At 34.8% G+C, this 19,702-nt stretch overlaps 9 protein-coding genes across 9 annotated transcripts; 4 read left to right on the forward strand and 5 right to left on the reverse strand.

Annotated features, from left to right (window-relative positions):
• Positions 1 to 336: 336 nt before the first annotated feature.
• Positions 337 to 2,925, forward strand: cubi_00727 (dynamin-related protein; the record flags this gene model as incomplete). Its single annotated transcript, XM_029017740.1, has 3 exons — positions 337 to 505; positions 592 to 1,428; positions 1,481 to 2,925. The coding sequence occupies 3 exons, from the start codon at positions 337 to 339 to the stop codon at positions 2,923 to 2,925; spliced, it is 2,451 nt and encodes an 816-aa protein (XP_028873538.1).
• Positions 2,926 to 3,093: 168 nt separating this feature from the next.
• Positions 3,094 to 3,461, reverse strand: cubi_00728 (uncharacterized protein; the record flags this gene model as incomplete). The annotated part of the gene is made up of 2 exons (XM_029017741.1): positions 3,094 to 3,205; positions 3,283 to 3,461. The coding sequence occupies 2 exons, from the start codon at positions 3,459 to 3,461 to the stop codon at positions 3,094 to 3,096; spliced, it is 291 nt and encodes a 96-aa protein (XP_028873539.1).
• Positions 3,462 to 3,657: 196 nt separating this feature from the next.
• Positions 3,658 to 4,152, reverse strand: cubi_00729 (uncharacterized protein; the record flags this gene model as incomplete). The annotated part of the gene is made up of 1 exon (XM_029017742.1): positions 3,658 to 4,152. One exon carries the CDS (start codon positions 4,150 to 4,152, stop codon positions 3,658 to 3,660), a length of 495 nt encoding a protein of 164 aa, XP_028873540.1.
• Positions 4,153 to 4,419: 267 nt separating this feature from the next.
• On the reverse strand, positions 4,420 to 5,976 carry cubi_00730 (uncharacterized protein; the record flags this gene model as incomplete). Its single annotated transcript, XM_029017743.1, has 1 exon — positions 4,420 to 5,976. The coding sequence occupies one exon, from the start codon at positions 5,974 to 5,976 to the stop codon at positions 4,420 to 4,422; it is 1,557 nt and encodes a 518-aa protein (XP_028873541.1).
• Positions 5,977 to 6,510: 534 nt separating this feature from the next.
• Positions 6,511 to 7,527, forward strand: cubi_00731 (proteasome regulatory subunit RPN12; the record flags this gene model as incomplete). Its single annotated transcript, XM_029017744.1, has 3 exons — positions 6,511 to 6,549; positions 6,660 to 6,911; positions 6,991 to 7,527. 3 exons carry the CDS (start codon positions 6,511 to 6,513, stop codon positions 7,525 to 7,527), a joined length of 828 nt encoding a protein of 275 aa, XP_028873542.1.
• A 708-nt stretch (positions 7,528 to 8,235) lies between these two features.
• cubi_00732 (uncharacterized protein) lies at positions 8,236 to 11,259 on the forward strand (the record flags this gene model as incomplete). The annotated part of the gene is made up of 1 exon (XM_029017745.1): positions 8,236 to 11,259. One exon carries the CDS (start codon positions 8,236 to 8,238, stop codon positions 11,257 to 11,259), a length of 3,024 nt encoding a protein of 1,007 aa, XP_028873543.1.
• A 415-nt stretch (positions 11,260 to 11,674) lies between these two features.
• cubi_00733 (uncharacterized protein) lies at positions 11,675 to 12,541 on the reverse strand (the record flags this gene model as incomplete). The annotated part of the gene is made up of 1 exon (XM_029017746.1): positions 11,675 to 12,541. One exon carries the CDS (start codon positions 12,539 to 12,541, stop codon positions 11,675 to 11,677), a length of 867 nt encoding a protein of 288 aa, XP_028873544.1.
• Positions 12,542 to 13,610: 1,069 nt separating this feature from the next.
• On the reverse strand, positions 13,611 to 15,899 carry cubi_00734 (Pabp1-dependent poly A-specific ribonuclease; the record flags this gene model as incomplete). The annotated part of the gene is made up of 1 exon (XM_029017747.1): positions 13,611 to 15,899. The coding sequence occupies one exon, from the start codon at positions 15,897 to 15,899 to the stop codon at positions 13,611 to 13,613; it is 2,289 nt and encodes a 762-aa protein (XP_028873545.1).
• An 854-nt stretch (positions 15,900 to 16,753) lies between these two features.
• cubi_00735 (heat shock protein) lies at positions 16,754 to 19,531 on the forward strand (the record flags this gene model as incomplete). The annotated part of the gene is made up of 1 exon (XM_029017748.1): positions 16,754 to 19,531. The coding sequence occupies one exon, from the start codon at positions 16,754 to 16,756 to the stop codon at positions 19,529 to 19,531; it is 2,778 nt and encodes a 925-aa protein (XP_028873546.1).
• Between the last annotated feature and the right edge of the window lie 171 nt (positions 19,532 to 19,702).

Consider the following 19,702-nt stretch of genomic DNA (forward strand, 5'->3'; position numbering starts at 1 on the left):
TATATATTTAGACCTTTAGAATACTGGTGTGAACCAGGAAAGTGGCGGGCAAAATTCAAAGAGAAGGAAATTTATTGGTAGGAGAGCCTGTATAGTAGATAAAAGGCCTTCTGAAGTAATTAGATTCTTGAAATCTGCTCTCTTTTTATTTAATTCGTGAATATCGGAAAATGATTTTTCTAAAGTGACCTTTCCCATGTGGGGTCAAAAGGCGGGAACTTTCTCTTTTGTGTAGAACTTTACATTTTGTCAGGCAAAATAGTAGCAGAAGGAAAGCAGGTAAAACTGGTCATAAAAAATTACCAAGTGAATAAGCACTCAGATCTAGTTAGAAACATGGAGTCTCTGATACCTGTTATAAATGAGCTTCATGATATTCTGACTATTATAAAGGAGGGGTCTGGAAGTTATAAAATTTCAAATGAATTAGGCTTGGATCTTCCCGAAATAGCTGTAGTGGGTTCTCAGTCTGTAGGGAAATCCTCGCTCTTGGAATACATTATAGGTTAGTTTTTTGTAAATTTGATTAAAACAATCATTTTTTTGTGATCCACAAACTTGGGATTGTCTGATACACTTTTGACTATTTAGGCCGTCATTTTTTGCCAAGAGGACAAGGAATTGTTACTAGGAGGCCACTAATTCTGCAACTCCAACAAATAAGACAGGAAAATAGAGATGACTATGCAGAATTTGGCCATAAGAAAGGGCTGAAGTTTACTGATTTTGAAAAAGTGAAGGAGGAAATCTTGATAGAAACAAACAGATTGATAGGAGAGAATAAAAACGTCTCAGAAGTCCCCATATTACTTAGAATATTCTCAAAAAAAGCTATTAATTTGACTTTGGTGGATTTGCCCGGGTTAACGAAAGTTCCGGTTGAAGACCAGCCATCTGATATTGAATCTCAAATTAGGAAGATAGTCCTATCGTACATAAGGCGTCCTAGCTGTCTAATTTTGGCAATCACTGCTGCAAATACTGACATTGCAAATTCTGATAGCTTAAATATTGCAAGAGAAGTAGATCCTGAAGGACTCAGGACTATTGGCGTTCTAAGCAAATTGGATACAGTAGAAAATTACTCGACTACTATCCAAGTACTAAGTAATCAGTCATACCCTTTAAATAGAGGATATGTAGCAGTTATGTGTAGGGATTCCAGGCAGAAAGCAGGAGGACCGAGATCTTTGAGAGCTTCTTTAAATGAAGAAAAATCTTTTTTCGAAAACAATTCAAAGCTTAAATCATTTCAGTCTCGTTGTGGAACTTACAACCTAGTTAATATTCTTCAAAAAGAGTTTCTAGATCATATTCTCAAGCTGCTTCCCCAGATAAAGAACCATTCAAAAAAGCTTATAGATCTTAAGCAGATGGAACTACTTAATTATGGGGACTTTTCTCAATCTGATATTTTGGATGAAATGGGTAAGTTAACATCTTTAAATACTCAAACAATATTGTTTACTTTTTAAAATAGAGGGAATAAGTGCTTTAACTAATAGGGCCTTATTCATTGGAGGAGAGAGCCTAAGCTTTGATGGTAATTATATGATCAAAAATAAAGGGGCTGTAATACTCAACTGCTTTTCAAAGTTTTCGAGGAAATTCCAAGATATGATTGACGGACAAGCATCCTATCAGACTGGCTTGATGAAACTATCAGGCGGAGCCAGGCTAAATTATGTATTCCACAACTGGTTTGGAAACACTCTTTTCAGCTTTGATCCTTTAGATGGTTTATCAGATACTGAAATAAGAACAGCAATCAAAAACTCAACAGGAACAAAATCATCCTTGTTTGTATCAGAAGGTGCATTTGAAGTTCTCGCCAGAATCCAAATTAAAAAGCTACTTAGACCTTCTCTTACTTGTGTGGAACAAGTATATGAAGAGCTCAAAAGGCTTGTAGAACAGTGTTCTTTACCTGAGCTCAATAGGTATTCTAATTTGAAGAATAATATGATTTCAGTTGTTAACAATGTCCTAGAGGAATGCCTCGGCCCAACCAACAGGGCTGTAGTAGACCTAATAAACATGGAACTTGCCTACATAAATACAAATCATCCTGACTTTATCGGAGGCGCGTCTGCCCTTACTTCTATATTTGAGAAAGAAAAGGCCTGCTTAACTGAAGGTTTGACTAGAAACAATTCTAATGACATGTCCAACAATCCAGCATCCAATCCAATTCTTCTGGAAACTGACTCAAACACAATTACACCTTCAAACAGAAACAGAATCGTTTTGAATGACTTCTTTAATGACCAGCACGAGCCTCGTAAATCGTACCTAATTTCAGCAGAATACAACGAGACTGAAAACGTTGCAACCTACCACAACTACAAACTAAATGAAACTTACTACACTAGCTCCGCTTCCAGATCCCTCAAAAATATCGGTGGAAACTCACCAGTTTTGCCAACCAACCATTCCGCTACATCCTCTATTGACATTTTTAGCCCAGCTCGGCAAATTCAGGGCCAGATTACCGCCAAACATGCACATGCAGGGCTTTTAGGCGCCAATTTGGTGGAGAACGAGAAAAATTATTTGGGGAAATATAGTGGGAAGATGGGATTACCAATAGTTCCAGAAACGATAGCAACAACGGGAGATCCTTCCGAGCGGGAGAAGATCGAGTCAGATGTGATAAAATTTTTCATCGTATCATACTTTAACATTGTGCGAAAAAACATAGCAGACTCGGTTCCAAAAGCTGTAATGTACTTTATGGTAAATGCCGCCAAGGAAGCAATTCAAAGAGAGCTAGTTGCCAAGCTCTACAAAGAGGAAATTTTTGACGATCTCCTTCAAGAAGAAAAGGGAATTGTTGAAAAAAGACAACAATGCCATCGAAATATAAGCAAGCTGAGCAATATAACTAAACAGCTTGAGACCTTAATATCAAATTTAAACTTATAATAGATTATTACATAGCTTAATTATCTACCTATATCAGTTATTTGTAGAGTTTGCTAATTTATATATTGCAGATGGTTTTTTGCTTGGATTTGATGATCAGAATTTTAGGAGTATTGCCAGAAGATGGTCAACATTGGTATCCCCACAGTGTTTCTTTTCGGCAATGTTTCACTTTCCATTCTGTAAGGCCTCCACAAATTCTTTGCAATAGTCTTCTATCTGCTCCAAATTCATCGACTTGACCTTAGATTCGTGAAACTGTTTAAATTTGTCCATAAACCTAAAAATATTTTAAGAAATTAAAAATAAGAGTAGTCCCACAATGGCAAATGCAATAACTGCATTTTATCTACTTACGAACAAGGAGAAACTTTGCTGCCTGCCATTTCATCTTCAATAGAACTTTCTAACAAAGGGTAGAAATTCTCTCCTTCCTCCAAAATCACCTGTAAACTTTCCTTATCTAGCTGGATTTCAGTATCCATTTCCTGATTCTCAAAAAAATTGCCTTTTACAGAAGATTCTGAATTTTCCATGTTGTATTCAATTTCTTTCTTGGAATACAAGTATTTCTAATTGTTTTTATGCTCTGTTCTTTAGCTTTTTACTTAAGAATTGTTGGGCGGGAAATTTTGTATTTCCTAATATCAAAAGGTAGTAAGAATTAAAAAAAGTTATTACTAAACTAAGGAGCCTAATAATTTATATATCAGGGAAATTGAAATTATAAAGTTAAATAACTATTTTCTCTATACTTAGGGAGGCCAGAACTGTCTGAATCTTGTCTAAAATGACCTTAGTTGAAAAAATACTCTTTGGAGTGTTTAGGTATTTCGAGCAACAATCTGCAATCTCGGAAACACTCACAGAATTACTTAACATAATCTTCTCAAGAGTAAGAGGAGATTTTTTTAGTGACTTTAAGATGAGTTCCAGAGAAATAGTTTCTTCATTAATAATATTCTTATAATCAAACGTGTACCTTTTAGATTCAATACTTTTTACATTTGGCCTTGATAGGTCAGAAATCTCTGAAAGATCTCCCGTCAAAACATACCGTCTTATTCCTTCCAATAAAGCGATCTGTTGATTACTTGAAGTGCTTGTTGACGATTTTAATCCACATGCTTTTAGTATATTCTTTAAATCACCTTGAGGAATTGCTTTAAAATTCACTCTGAAAAAAGAACCATTCAATAAATGAAGGTCTTCCTTTTCTAAGTACATGTTTTACCTAAAAACAGTAATTTGGGACTTTCCATGCACACATCCTCCTTTTTATATTTTAACTTTTATTTACCAATAGTTGTTTTGAATTTTTTACCTATCCTCGTGATTTTGTGTGTAAATGGCGGGAAATTTTACAAATAGAAGTTAAAATAGAAAGGTACCGAGAAGAAAAAACTAACAATAAAAAGACAAATTAAAATTAATTGATTTTTGGACTAAATTAACTGTAGGTAGAAATATAATGTACATATATGAGTTGGATGGCTACAAATTAGTGAAAGAGTTGGCCTTTTCTTTTAGCTCTCTGTTTTCAGACTTGAGCTTTTCAAGTAATCCTTCCATTTCCTGTATTGCTTGTCTCTTTTCATCTTTAAGCAGCTTAATTTGTTTGTTTTTTTCATCGCAAATATTGTTGAGCTTGAGTTGCCAATCATTAAGCTCAGCATTAAGCTGAAGTATCTTATCTTCAAAAAGCTTGTTTTGTTTTTCAAGGTTTGAATTAGCTTCTTTGAGTTGAGTAATTAATGACCCAGTCTCAATTTTGTTGCTGAGTTCTTTTGCTTGTAGCTCAGCAAGATGTTGTTTTGCTTTCTCATATAAGAGTGTTTTTTCCTGAGCAACAATCTTCCAGTCCACAGCCTCTTTGCAGTTAGAGTCTGATGTGGAGACCAAATTCTGAGCAGATTTCTTGTCATCATTCTGCCCATTTGTGGATGATATTTCCGGTAAATCAACCTTAGTAAGAGCCTTTTCGGCTCTCTTGTATTCAGAATTGATCTTCTTCACTTCCTCGTGTTTAAGTTTCTTATATTTAAATGTGCATAGAAAACAAAATAGCCTTCCATCCAACTTTTTTCTAGCTTCCTCTCCTCTATCGAAGGCACAAGTCTTCCTACACATATCACACGGAAGAGGCTCACCAAACTGTTCTCTGGAGGAAGAACATCTATCACATAGTAAATGGGAAGTCCAAGCAGACCAGCAATCACAGAAATGACAACGTACTGGAATTGTGTTGTATTTACAAAGATTCTTACAGCAATCCATACAAATCTCTTTGTTAAATACTTTAAATGCTTTCTTCAAAATCCTATGCTGGAGGAACTCAATTTTACAATAAGTACACTCTTTCTTTGAGTTTTTGCTTCCTGAGGAATCTGAGAGTTTCCTATAACATTCTTTACACAAGGGAGTGATTTTGTCCCTCCACTTCTCTTTTTGGCAATCATAACATAGCTTTTTTTTGTTCAAGATATCAATTTTAGTCCAAATTGAGTCCTTCCCTGTAGTATGGAAAACAGACAAGCCTCCTCCATCCTTAAACTCTTTGTTTATTCTAACCCCTGATTCAACCTCTTGAACACTTAATTTACCTACTTGAGAACTTGAAATGCCCTGTTGAGGAGCATTTCCTGATCCTTCCTCTAGTCTAATCTGCTTTCTTCCATCATTTTCCCTTGAAACACTACCGGAATCCCTCTTGTGCCTTTCTATATGTAAGTTTTGAATTAAATCACTCCCTATATTTCTTCTTTCTCCATTTGATCTGTCCCATTTATCACTTCCATTTGAAAACTTGGACTCTTTTGGACCTTCCATGGCCCCACCGTGGTGCTCAAATCTCTGACCTTGATATGGGTAATGCTCTTCCTGATAGTGTCTACCATCCATATTATAATAATACCCTGGTGGATACCCACCTTCAAAATCCCTACGCATCTTCATATGATAGTAGTCTTCTCTATACCCTTCAGGAACTCCATATGGAACTGAACGTGGCATATCGTAGTACTCTCTGTATGGCATCTGATCTCTTGACATATTTTGCTAACTTTTTAAATACTAATTAATCGTTATTTTGTAATAGAAATCTTAAATGCTGCACTTGGAGATAAACTTAACCTCTTTCATAAAAAAGGCTAGAAAAAATTGTAAAACAGCTGCCTTAAACTTCACATATGATTCTCAGGCATCCAAAACTCAATCTATCACGTCAATTTCCACTGAATCCTTTATTTATCTCCAGGATTTCTTCCTCTGCTTCTTTTAAATTTATCTCAGAACCCTATTAATTAATTAATTCTCACAATTTGGCGCTCATTTTTTGGCGGTAACCATAGAGGGGTTTAGAAAAAGCCATTAGTGCTAAAGAAGGTAATTAAATATTGTTATTTGCTTTGGAGGAGAAATTATTCAATAAAAAACGGGAAAGACTGAGAAGAACTTTCAAGTGAATATTGTGTGGGATTTCACAAAGGATTTGAAATACAACATACATTGAAGTTACTTCCCTCATATTTGTTGTTTTAGAAAGTATCAAGGCCCAAGCATTCCTGAATCAAGATCATCAATACAATGGTCGATACAAGTAAAATATTAGGTTTACTACAACAAGTAAGTTCTTATTAAGAGCTCAAATATAGTTGTTTTGTCCTTATATTAATTAGGCAACAAGTTTTTGAGCCAAAAAACTGACAATATTCTAACTTGAGTTCCATTACTAGGCCAAAGTTGAGATAAAAAAAGGACACTCAGTGAACCTTAATAACCTATCAAATTTGATTAAGGAGATGAAAATCATGCTTATTGAGCTTCCTAGCTTATCACTGTCCTCTAAAGAAATAGATTTAACAGAATTAGTAATCGCAAGGGATGTATTGGAGATATCAGTATTGGTTTCTGTTAGAAAAGAGGACCTATTGGGATTTGAGAGAGACTTTTTAAATTTACAAAGATACTATATTGACTATGAATCGGTAAGTTGCCTTGGATATTCTTAATTTATAAGTTCCATCACAATTCAATTTACTGGTTTTTCTTTTATTCATTATCTAGATTCTTGCAAAATCTACAAATCAAGACATGATTAAGGGCTTGTACTTGTTATATCTTCTCAGTTGTGACAGAATAAGTGATTTCCACATAGCCTTGGAGATCATTTCTCCAAATGACCAAGAAAACGAGTTTATTTCTTTCTCTAAGAAACTGGAGTTATATCTCTTAGATGGTAATTATAGCAAAATAATGCAAATGCAAAGTAGCTTACCTACACCAGACTATCAGATCTTCTTTAAAGAGCTGATAGATACCTGTAGAGAAAAGGTAGCAAAATGTATTGAGTGCAGCTATGATAAGATAAGCATAGACAAGCTTAAGAGTATGATGAGATTTTCCACTAATGAGGAGTTGATTTCTTTTATCAATGAGATGTCTCCCAACTCTACCAAGGAAAATCTTAACAATTCAAACGTTCAATGGAAGCTCATTGATAATGCTGTTTACTTTGAGAAGAAGAGCTCAAGCTGTTCTAACAATCTAGATCTCATCTCAAATACACTAGGGTACGCAATTGAGCTTGAAAGAATTATCTAAAAGCTCTTAATTTATATATATATATATATATATATATATATGTATACACACAAATCTACTCTACACATTGGTTATATCTAAATTTAGATTATTTTTATGTATTCTACAGTTCTGTATATTATCACCACTATATATATTCATACTAGATTCCATTAAATCACACTTTAAACTATCTCTATGTATTAAAACAATAATGTAATGCTTCTTAATCATTCCCTCTCATTGTTTTTTTTGAACCATCTGCTTATTGTGCTTCCATACCCTCTTTTCCCATTTATCATCTTTCCTTCCCTCTAAATAATACCGAGAAGGCGCGCGCGGCAAATTAGATCATGTTATTAGATGACCAGAAAAAATAGAGTTTAAGAGAAAAATAAGAGAATAAAAAGAGCAAAAGGAACAAAAAGAGCAAATTGTTGTGGTTTCAATTAGAAGTTTAAAGAATCAAAATAGAATTAGACTTCAAATATTTGAGAACAAGTAACTTAAAGGGTATTTTAGTAAGTTTTAATTAAAAGGCGCATAAAAATTAATAACTCTAATCAACATGTAAATTTGATTTAGCTTAATAAAAAGATTTCAAGAAAAAAAAGAAAATTAGAAAAAAAAATAACCAAATCCAAAGACTCAAGAAACTAGTTTTGAAAGTTTTTAACGTTTCTATTAACTTTGAGGTTCCAAAGGAATTAAGAACATAATGTTAAAGTAATGAGAAAGATTTTGCATATTATATTCCTAAATCTATGGTTTGTCTTTTCTTTAGCTTCTGGAAGTGATATAGATCATGAAAAAAAAAATCTCATAAAAACAGAAGAAGATGGAGTGAGTAAAATAGAAGGGGGAAAAAATCTGCCAGAATTAGGAGAAGTTATGACTTCAAATTTTACCCAAACTCATACAGGAAGTAATTATGAATTCCTAAATTACATGAACTTATCTTCAGAAGTAGTCAAAGAATCCGCAGATGAATTAATTGAAACGTCACTTTTAGGGATTGGAGCTTTAAAGATGTCATTGGAGCTAACAAACCAAACTCAACTACAGGATTTGGAATCTGTCTTTAATGAGACATATCTTAAATATAAAAATGAGGTAGCCCCAGTCCTGGAGAAAACTATTTCGGGAAAAAAAGAATGGTTTTCAAATATAGATTTGAAGATACAAGAAAAATTAAAGGAGTTGATAGTTCAAAATGATGAAACTAACAGTAAGAAGATGATAAAGAACGTTCCATTAAATTATATCAATGGCATAGATGTCAATAAATGGTATCCATTATTGGATTCAATAAATATGTTTGCAATTTCAATGTTAAGTGGTGGATTTTCTGATAAGAAACAAACACAAAACCTTAATAAGAAAGAACTGCAAGAACTTGTTGAAAAGATTAACAATATTTTGGTATTGTTTTCTATGATTACTTCCAGTACTTTCTGTAAGCAGATAGCATGGGGACTAGTAGTTGGAGAAGGCCAAAGTGTTTCTATTTTAAATGGAATATCTAGAAAACTCATTAAAAGATCTCAAAGTTCGGTTTCACTTTTGAAAAGTAGAAATGAGTCGGTTATTAAACAACACAATTTATTCATTAAAAAGAGAATGGAGTTGGACTCAAATTTGAAAGGTTTATTGGACATCATTATTAAGGCTAGATCTGATGAGCTTAACTCTCTAATTATTGTTGAGGATATTTCTCAAGATCTTCAATCTTTAAAGTCTCACTATTTGGAGTTAAATAAAGAAAAAAGTCAGTGGATTACCTCAAATAGAAAACTAGTTAAAGCTTTTGCTGATTGGCTCCAAATATCAGTTGGTTTAATATATAGAGTAATATTGGGTCTCTCAAAGTCTTTTTTAGCTTACCATATACGTAACTTATCGGATTTAGTACTTACACTAAAAGAAAATAAGGGAGATTTAGAAGAGGTAGACCAAGGAATTAAGAAGTCCTTAGATGTATTTGAATTTACATTAGATGGTTTGAAGACAGGAATTTCATCTTTGAGACATGAAAAGAATTCTGAGATATTTTCACAATTACTAAAAAAGTTGCAAGGTCATTTTCTGACATTAAAAAAAGGATACTTAGAGACTTGGAATGGATTATATAAATTGATCAAAGAAAGTGATCCAAAAGCTCAACTTGAGAATTTCTTTGAGTCTTCAAAAGACTTAATAGAGTATCTTTGGCAGAGAGAATTGAAAAATCCATTTAAGTTTGATTCAAATACAGAATTTCATAATAGAAAAATAGTTGGATTGTTTAAGAAAGTTGGTGAATTTCTGAGATCTGAAAATGTATCAAAGAATACTGAGATACAGAATGGTATATTAGGGTTAAGGTATTATAATGAAATGCTTTTTCCAGATTTGAAACTTCAAATACAAGTTTTAGATAAAGAAAAAGAGAGGTTTTCAATGACAGGAGTCTTTGATTTGGAAAAATTGGAATACTTACTAAATCATACATATTTAAATGAATTGATTGAAAAATGTAATACAAATTTCAAGAATTTTCCAAATAATCCAACTTTAAGATTGGGTATTTCAAACAAAATGATGACCAAAACTTCAATGTGGGAAGAAGAATCTCCACTAATTTCTGGACAGGAGGAGCTGAAGAAACTATCAACAGATTTCATACTGGAAAAAAGGTCAAAAAGCTTAATAAAAAAGTTTTTTGAAACTAATTTAATAGGCTCAGATGGTAGCCAAGAAAATACTTTAAGAAATGAGACAATAGAAAAATTATTAGACTTGAAAGAAAAACTAATGAAACAAAATTTCAGTCTTCAAAAAGAACTGGAAACTCTTAAGGAGGAAGGTTCAGAATTGGATTCTGTTACTAAGCCATTGTTAAAGAAGATACAAGGGTTTGAAATGCATATTCAAGTATTAGAATCTGCAATTTCTAATATAAAGAGCTCAGATCAAGAGAATTTAGACTTTTTAATTGAGATTTCTCAATCTTTTTTGAACAAAGAAGGAACTACAAACGAAATATTACCCAATAAAGAAAGACAGACGAGTATTAAAAAACTTAAAGATGAGACAAACAGATTTAAGAATGAACTTTCAGGATTCAAAGTCATTTTGGACAAAGATTTAAAAGTGATTAAAAAAATCTCAAAATATAGTAACGATATAAGCATTTTAGATGATAATTTAAAAATAATGGAGAGATTTTTATCCCAAATTCAGGCAAGGATAGACCTCTTTTGTGGGAGGATAGACAAGGATGGGACATCTAAAACCTCGAGAGCTCTTTCAATACTCAAATATACTTTTAGAAGGAAAAAACCAGATAATGAATGTGAGAGTTTAACAGTGGAATTTTCCAGGGCAAAGGAGGAAATTTCAGCTTTTCTAAAGAATGCATCAGAAACAGTTTCTGAGTTCTATGAAGGCTTTAGAATGTGTAATGAGGTTGAAGCAATTTCCTCAAGGTTTAATAGTATCGTGAATGAATTCCAACTTGCAAAGAAAGAACTGCAAATTTTACAGTCATCTTATTTAAATAAAAGCTTAGATCAGGGAATAAAACTCCTGGAAAAAAGCATGCAAAAGCTTTCTCAAGATTCTAAGGCAGTTACTAAAGAATTGAAATGTTATAATGAAATTATTTCTAATCCAGAAGTTATAACAATGTATATCAAAAATGTCAGAAAAGAAATGTTCAAGCTACAGAATACTATTGAGAGAGAATTAAATAATTATATTTACAAGAATTAAATCTCCCGCTCTTTAATTTGACACACATGTAGTTGGCGCCAAAGTACTTGGTTAGATTCAGGTAATTCCTGTTAGTTTTAATAGAAAAAAAACAAAATGGCGGAGAATGCGTTAATCTCATATAGTTTTATGGGGAAAAAATGAGAATGGGAAAGAAAGATAGAAGGGTTATTACGAAAAAATTACGTTAAATCGGCTCAATTTCCTTCAGTTCATTCTGGAGAAGTAAACATTATATATCATTTTAGTAGTAACGAAAAAAAAAGAGAATTTTAAATAATAATTATTACTATCGTTCCAAATAATACATTACATTCTCTTCTAACCTGGCCTTGCTTAATTTTTAGCTACTTTTTTCCTTTTTGTAAAATTCTATTGAAATAGTGTTTGTTTGTTAGTGTGATATTAAGGAGAATCAGCACATCCCCAAAACTTTTGCGGATTTTCTTGCTTTTGGAATGTTCCTCTTGAAAGAAGTAGAAGCACCTGCAGAGACTGGTGCTCCAAATGGAGTAAGTTCAGAAGAATATGCAATTTGAGTAACGTCTCCCTGAATATTATTCTTGAATGTTCTGGCAATTTCTTCGGAAATAATTTGAGATGCAGCTGGAGCATTAGCAAGAGCTTCTTGTATGGCTGCTTCCTCTGCTTGTACGTTAGCATAGACTTCTTCAACTTCCTTTTGTCTTTGTAAGAGTCTGAGTTGTTGCTCGTTGAGTCTTTCTTGCATATCGTAAACATCAGCTACAACTTCATCGAGCTCAACCTTCTTAGCATCTCTAACATCCTCGCAGAATATGTGGAAGTCATCAATAGTCTTGAATCTTTCTCTCCATTGGGCTACTGCATAGAGAATTCTGGCCTTTTGTTTCTCCTGTTCATTATTTAGAGCTGAGTTCAAGTTTTCTACATCTTTGTCTTGAACTTCGATTAACTTATCTAACCAGCAAACTACAAAATTCTTAAAACCATCTAAAGTTATTGGCTTTCTGGTATCAACGTTTAATATAGCTAATCCATTACTTACGTGCCTATTATCTAAAGCACCATTTGGTGTTGTGAATCTTAAAAGTAAGTCAGTATAACCAAAATTCATAATCAAATGTCTAGATATCTTTTCAATTATTTCGTAGTCTAATAATCCCACTCCATCAACACAGTGATAGGCAAAAATAGCTTCCAAATTGGTTTCTAATCCTGGGAAAGTTGCAAAGGCCCATTCTCTAACATCTTGAGCATCTTGAGCTCTGTCTGCTCGCAATTTCACCAACTGATTTCCCATTTCTCAAGATATATTTATATATTGTTGTATATGCTCACTATTCCAGTAATATTAATCAGTAACACTTAGTTCTGCTCTTCTTTAATAATGTAAAAAAAGTACTACTCCTGGTTCCCCCAGTCTCAATTTCAATTCGACAATATGAAAATGTTTAGAATGAGAGGAAGAGAAAAGAAAAAATCGACCTTGAATTTTCTTTTCTATCCTCTTTTATACGTTTATTTCTATATATTTATATTATATGCATATAAATATAAATATATATATTTAGATATATATATATATCTAAATATTCTCCAATTATTTAATACCAGTTATTCGAATTCCTGCTCTATTATTATTAACCAGATCTCTCCATTCCTCAGTTTTCCCGTCCCTTTATTATTTTTAATATTTATATATATAAATATTGCTCCTTTTCTCTTATAGGATTATACCCTACTCTATTATATATATATGTATATATAAACCTATTTATCTTAATTATACGTACTCTGTCAATTCTTCACGTATTTTACATATATTAACATTTCTTTACACACTTTTACACACAATTTGATCATCTATTTAATTAGATTCAGATTCAACCCTCTCCCTATTAAATCATTTCAAAGATTCCCCCTGTACGTATTAAAGACATGCAACTTTGGGCGGGCCAAAGAGGCGGGAGCACACATATAATTTGCACTATTAGTTATAAAACCAAAAAATTGAAGTCACTTGGCGGGAAAATTGTGCCAGAAATCATTAGAATGCATTGGGCCAATTTTTTCGAGGTTTAGGTTACACTTTTCTTTTATATACATTTTCTTTAAAAAGTTAGATTAAGTTAGCTAAATATCACTATACCTAAACACTACTAGTTAACATCCTGACTTTGTAGATTTTAAACCTGAATTTCTACACACCACCCCTGCATTTGGAAGCTTTCACTAAATTGGTTTTTGAAAAGTGCCAAAAATGCGCGCAAAATACATGTAAGACTAAAGTTATATAACTACTAATTAGCAAGAAAAGAGGTTTCCTTTCTATTAATTTTCTATATAAGTCTAGATAAAATAGGGACAGACTATAAGTCGTGGAAATTGGAGCTGGATGTGGTAGCTGCAATAATTTCACAGAAAGACTTTTCGATGGAATGTTTAATATCAGCAAATGAGACGAGTAGGATAGAGGACCCATCGCTGGACATGAGAGTGATGGTTTCGCTGGTTCCAACGTCAACTTTAGCAAGAGAATCTAGGATATGACCCATGTCTATCACTGGTCTTCCCTGGCTATCAGTCTGTTGGAATAAGTACTCTCTAAAAAGCTTGCAAATGTACCTGTCACCGGTTTCGTTCCATTTGTGGATAGCATTAAGTTGTGTTCTGTCCGCAATTGTGTTGATTTTGGTAAGAAGCCGAAAGAGTCTTCCATTGTCAATTTCTTTTCTAAATTCGTTTTCCAAAGCATCTGTGAGTTTTAGGCTGTGCTCAATTTGAGGAATCATCCTGGCTGCTAGCATATTGGCCAATATAAAAACATCCAGGTTATTTTTGTTTAGAGCAGGTTTTGACAGAAGAATAAGTACCAACTTCTTAAGGTCATTTGAATATAAGGACGATTTCAAAAAGATTTGCTCTACTGCATGGTTTAGGTCATTAATAATTGTTAGTGATCCACAACACAAGGCGAGAATTATATAGCCTAAAGCGACCAAGTCTTGTTTCTGGTAATCCAAGATAGTTTTAGACTCATCCACCCTTGTCAGGTCTAAAATTCCTACACAGTTCAGACGTAGTCTACCTCTGTAGGAAATTAATAGTTTAGTTGGATCTATCACTCTGGCTGCAAGCTGAGAACTATGGATGTGAACCAGAGCCAGGACTATCTGAATAATATAATTCCACAGTAAAGGCTCTCCAATTGGTTCCTTAAAGTGTACAGATTCCATTGTACTCGCATTTGGTATGTAATCGTAAACAGCTACTAATGAGCCCTGGGAAAAATCCAAAGATGCGAAGCTCTGTCTATAGGATACTATGCATGGGTGCTGAGCAAGCTTTTGCCATCTCTCCAAAAGAGGTCTCAATGTGTCAAATTCGGACAGAGGAAACCCATCTATTCTTCTCAGGCAATATGCTGAGTAGTCTTCCACATTAATTGCTTTATAGGCGTATGTTTGGTAACCACAAAACCTTGTGGTCGAAGGTACATTTGAGTCATCAAGTAAACAAAGTCCATAGAAAATCCTTTGTACAATGGGAGGCACATAATGCTGGCCGATACCTCCTGATCCGTTTCCGGAACCTCCATCACCACCTCCTTCTCCGGAGCTACCACTGTGGACTTGGTTGGCCGAAATAATGTCGTTTTGAGTCAGTAAGAGAGAAATATTTTGTAGTTGTAATTCATGTCTTATTTGGGTAATGGCATTCATTTGTGGGATTGTTCTCAGAAACGGTAGATTCCAGCCTCTAACTCTTCTACAATATTCAGAGAGATCCAATATATTGGGGTGTGAGTGGTGATGTTGATTCATTCCTGCAGAAGACCCTGACCCTCCAACTCCTACACCAACCCCCAAACCCAGTCCTCCAACAGCTCCTCCAGATACAGTCCCTGCTCCTGACGCAGTTGTTATAGATTGGTTATGACCCACTGTGTGGTTACCTGAGTCTCCATAATAGTTTGTGGAGTCAAGACCATTCATGTTATGGCTCTGGAAACCACTGGTTCCTGAGCTCCCTGTCCCAGATCCAGTTCCGGAATTGTATTGAATACCATGGATACTTCCTCCCAAAGAAGATTGTGATTCCTCTTGCAAGCTTGAGCTGGACTTTTGTCCAGAAGTTGTCCCCCCAATTAACAAACCTTCATATTCCGATCCAGAAATACCACCAACAACACCCATAGTCCCATCTGAGACAGAGGCATTACCAGAAAGGTCCATCCCTCCAAATCCCACAGAATCCTGAGGAGGAGTTCCCCCTAGAAGGCTTCCTGAGCCAGTGAATACCATATTCTGTTTGGAACCACTTGCTGATTGGTTTCCTATATGGGAATTAGAATAACCAACGGAGGACATCTGAAAGCCTCCGTGCTCACCGTGATCAATAGTAGTGCTAGTGTTGTGCCTTATTGCTGATGGAATAAAAGGCTGTGCCGAGGCCGTCAGCCCGGACCCCACATCTCCTCCTGAACTTGAAGCCACGCCTGTAACAGTTCCTGTTCCAGCTCCAGCCCCCATTCCTACCACAAAACCACTTCGTGGTTGGAAGGTGGGAGCATCTGCATGGAACGAGGAAACTAATCCCGAGTGTGATTTGGTTTCAATATCACCTCGCTTTGCTTCTGCTGGTGTCTTTTCTTTCATAGATTGACCAACTTTCTATGTAAATACATATCATATATATATATACATATATATATGATATGGTATATATTTATATGTCATATATTATGTATATATATATAATGTAGTATAGCCTTAACTAATGTAACAGCCTCTTTTTTCACATGAATCACATAATAATTCCGCTTTTAAAGCCTCAATAGTTATACGGGGAACCCAAAAACTACCGAACTCCCAATAAATGTTTTTATAAGTGGAGTAAAGGTAGGTTCAGTTAAACAATACTTTAATATGAAGTCTATATATACTTATAGCCTTCTCGTGAATTCCTTATCAGATTTGTGCTTCAATAACTGCTCAATAAGGAGTTAATACAAATCACACCTTTTTTTATTCCTTAAAATATAGGAAAAGCCCAAGTTTTCAGCCTTTTGCTTCCTTTTAATCTTTTTTTTGCATATGCCGGTGTATACGTGTCGTATCCTTTTTGGCCTTAACATTTCCGCGAGGGGGGCCACTTTAAAATATGAAGGGGAGCCAAAACCAACCCGGTACACCAAAAAGTTAAAGTTAAACATAAAACTTAGAAATAAGTAAATATTTCGGGGAAATAAGAGGAATCTGGAAATTACAAGAATCTCAATTTTTTTAGTCTGAGAGAAGCAAAAAAGCTGATTTCCAACAACAATCTCCTAATATTGACTGCTTGGTGAACACAGAGTTTAAATATAGTTCTCACAAAGTCTGGAATTACATTTTAAGCTTTTATTTAGAACTCAGGGAGGCTGTAAGGTAGGACTAAAGGCCTGGTAACGCAATAAAGCATAATTAAAGTAATTGGATTTTTTTAACAGAGCTAGTCCAAATTAAAAAACATGAAGCCTATTTCACTAAAACTTTTGAGCTCTTTTTTATTCTGGTTGGTTTCAAGCTCACTTCTTGTGAATTTAGCCAGGAGCTCACTTATTGGAATTGATATTGGAAATGACAATTCAAAGGTGGCATCTATTCGTCCAGGTAGAGGGATTGAGATTGTCTTGAACTCTCATAGCCAACGCAAGACAGCAACAGCAGTGTCATTTAGCTCATCATCTCCTTCCATAGTTCGCTTATTTGGTGAGGATGCACTGGGAAGTATGGTTAGGAACCCAATTCGAACATTGTTACATATCCCAAGCTTTTTGGGTATGTGTGGGGACGAAATTTCCGAAACTAAGCTCACGGAACACAATGGTAAAACTTCTCTTCCAAATGGTCTTCGTAGAGATCTATTCCCCTATGTTATAGAGCATAACAACGTCCAGAATGGATCAGTTATTAGGATTGATGGACATGGAATGATTCCTGAGGAGCTTACTGGACACTATTTGGACTTTCTGAGACGCATGGTTGAAAGTTCTTCCACTAAGGATGGACAAAACAAGAAGGGTGGATCCAGTTTTAACTTGAACCCCGGACCTGTATTTGGTAGTGAGACTGTTGGAGCTGTCATTGCCATCCCACCAGTCTTCACCCAAAGACAAAGAAAGAGCTTGGTTGACTCAGCTGAAATTGCAGGACTAAACCTATTTGGACTGGTAAACTCTCTTGGAGCAGCTGCGGTACATCAATCAACGGATTTAAGAAACAACGAAAACTCAACTTTCATTTATTATGATATGGGAGCCAAACACACATCCTCATGTGTCGTAGAATTCCAACCAGTGAATGCCACACATATGGGAAGAACTGTTCAAACACACAAAATAAATGTATTGGGTTGTTCAACAAACTTCAACTCAGGTGGATACCTTGCTGATCAGGCAATTTCTGACTTAATAATAGAAAGAATTAGGACGGCTCCAGAAAAGAGCCCGCTGGCGGGAATTCCATTGGATAATTCAAGAGTGTTGCAAAAGATTGCGAAGCAGAGTGTGAGGACTAAGCTATTGCTTTCAACATTGAAACAAGCGGACTTCTTTGTGGAGTCCCTTTATAAAGATGTAGATATTTCTCAGTCTATTTCTAGAGAAGAGTTTGATAGATTAATAAATGAAAATATATTATCCAAGGCTCTGGAGCCAATTAATGAGAGTCTCAGAGTGGCAAACAGGACAATGGATGACATTACTGACGTGGAGATTTTGGGAGGTGGTATTCGAGTTCCTAGTGTGAGGGCATTGTTGGATCGATATTTCGGTTCTTTCGGTAAAAATGTCAGCCAGAGGTTGAATGGTGATGAGGCAATGGCCTTTGGGGCAGCTTTTGTTGCAGCAAACCAATCGGCAACTTTCAGGACAAAGAACATATTCTATAATGAATATTCCTCCAATGAGTACTCACTGAAAATTGGGGACCGAGTGATTCCAGTTATTAATAGTACTACCCATTATCACGGAGTACATCGTGTTGAGGTGAGGTCAGGTGATGACTTTAATGCAATTTTATCAGAGAATGGTAGGCCAGTTTCTAGATTCAACATTTCGGGAATTCCAGGGTTTATTTCCGAAGCTCAAAGTGGTGGTTCTCTGGAAGATTCTCTGTTGAATGTTACTCTTCAAATAAGAGTAGATACTTATGGTATTTTGAGTTTGGAGAGTGCTTATGGGTGGAAGATGGTTAACCAAACAATTAGAGTTCCAGTAATAGTACCAGTGAATTCTACAAAGCCTGAAGAGGAAGATTCTGTTCTAAATTCAAACAGCACAGTAAATTCAACAGAGAGTGGATCTGTTTTAAATGGAGGTAAGAAGAACTCCACTAAGACGGTTTATGAAGAGAAGGTGATAACTAGATCTCAGCCATTCATGCTTAAATTTTTGGAAGAGCCTCTTGATTGTCCTCTACCTCTTACTAGGGAGATCAAACAATCAATAAGTCACCACATTAACGAGCTCAACAAGTTGGATGCTAAACATAGGCAATTAATGTACTTAAAGAACTCTTTAGAGGCACTGATTTATGATAACAGAAACAAGCTGTATGATGAGATTTATCAGAAAGTCACTCTGGAGGAAGAGAGAGAGAATATAACAAAACTTCTCTCAGATACTGAAGATTGGCTGTATGAAATTGGAGATAGTATCACTTTGGAACTTGTGGAGGAAAAAATTAAAAATGTCTCAAATATGACAGACTTGGTTCACATAAAGGCAGAAGAGTTCAAGTATAGGAATGAGCTAATTACAAATGTTGATAAAAAACTAAACTTCACAATTCAGACATTTGAGGCTATTCAATTTACTCACACATGGGTCCAAAATTCTACTTTTACTGAGGTAAAGGGTATGTTGGATGAGTTCCAAACCTGGTATAATGATACTAAAACAAGACAATCTGAGCTAAAACCAACAGATTCTCCAGTTTTGCTTAGATCCGAAACTCTTGAGAAGTTGAATAACGTTGTTTCGAACGTTCAGAGAGTTAGAAACATTCCCAAACCCAGACCTAAAATTAAGTCGAAACCAAAAAAACAAGATAATGAAACCCAGTCAAATAACTCTACTTCCAATCAATTCAACTCCACAATATCTTCAAACAATATGACTTCAGACTCCGAAGTTGTTCCCCCTATGAACACAAACTCTACTTTGGGCTCTGATTCTTCAGACTCTTCAAACAATTCTACAAAAATTCCAAGTTCTGAACAAAACAGAGATCAGTCTGAGCTTTGAAAGTAGTTCTGGAGCCGAGGGGCTGTGAACAGCCATAAAATGACTAGTAATTGAATTTATTGTTTTTTTTTTGATTATTACTAGTAATAAATTTTCTAACGATCATAAGGCTTAAGTAAGATTATCACAATAAGAATGATACATTTTGGAATCTAAACTAATAGAGGATAA

The sequence above is a fragment of the Cryptosporidium ubiquitum genome (assembly GCF_001865345.1).
Source record: "Cryptosporidium ubiquitum isolate 39726 chromosome Unknown contig_7, whole genome shotgun sequence".
Lineage (NCBI taxonomy): Eukaryota > Apicomplexa > Conoidasida > Eucoccidiorida > Cryptosporidiidae > Cryptosporidium > Cryptosporidium ubiquitum.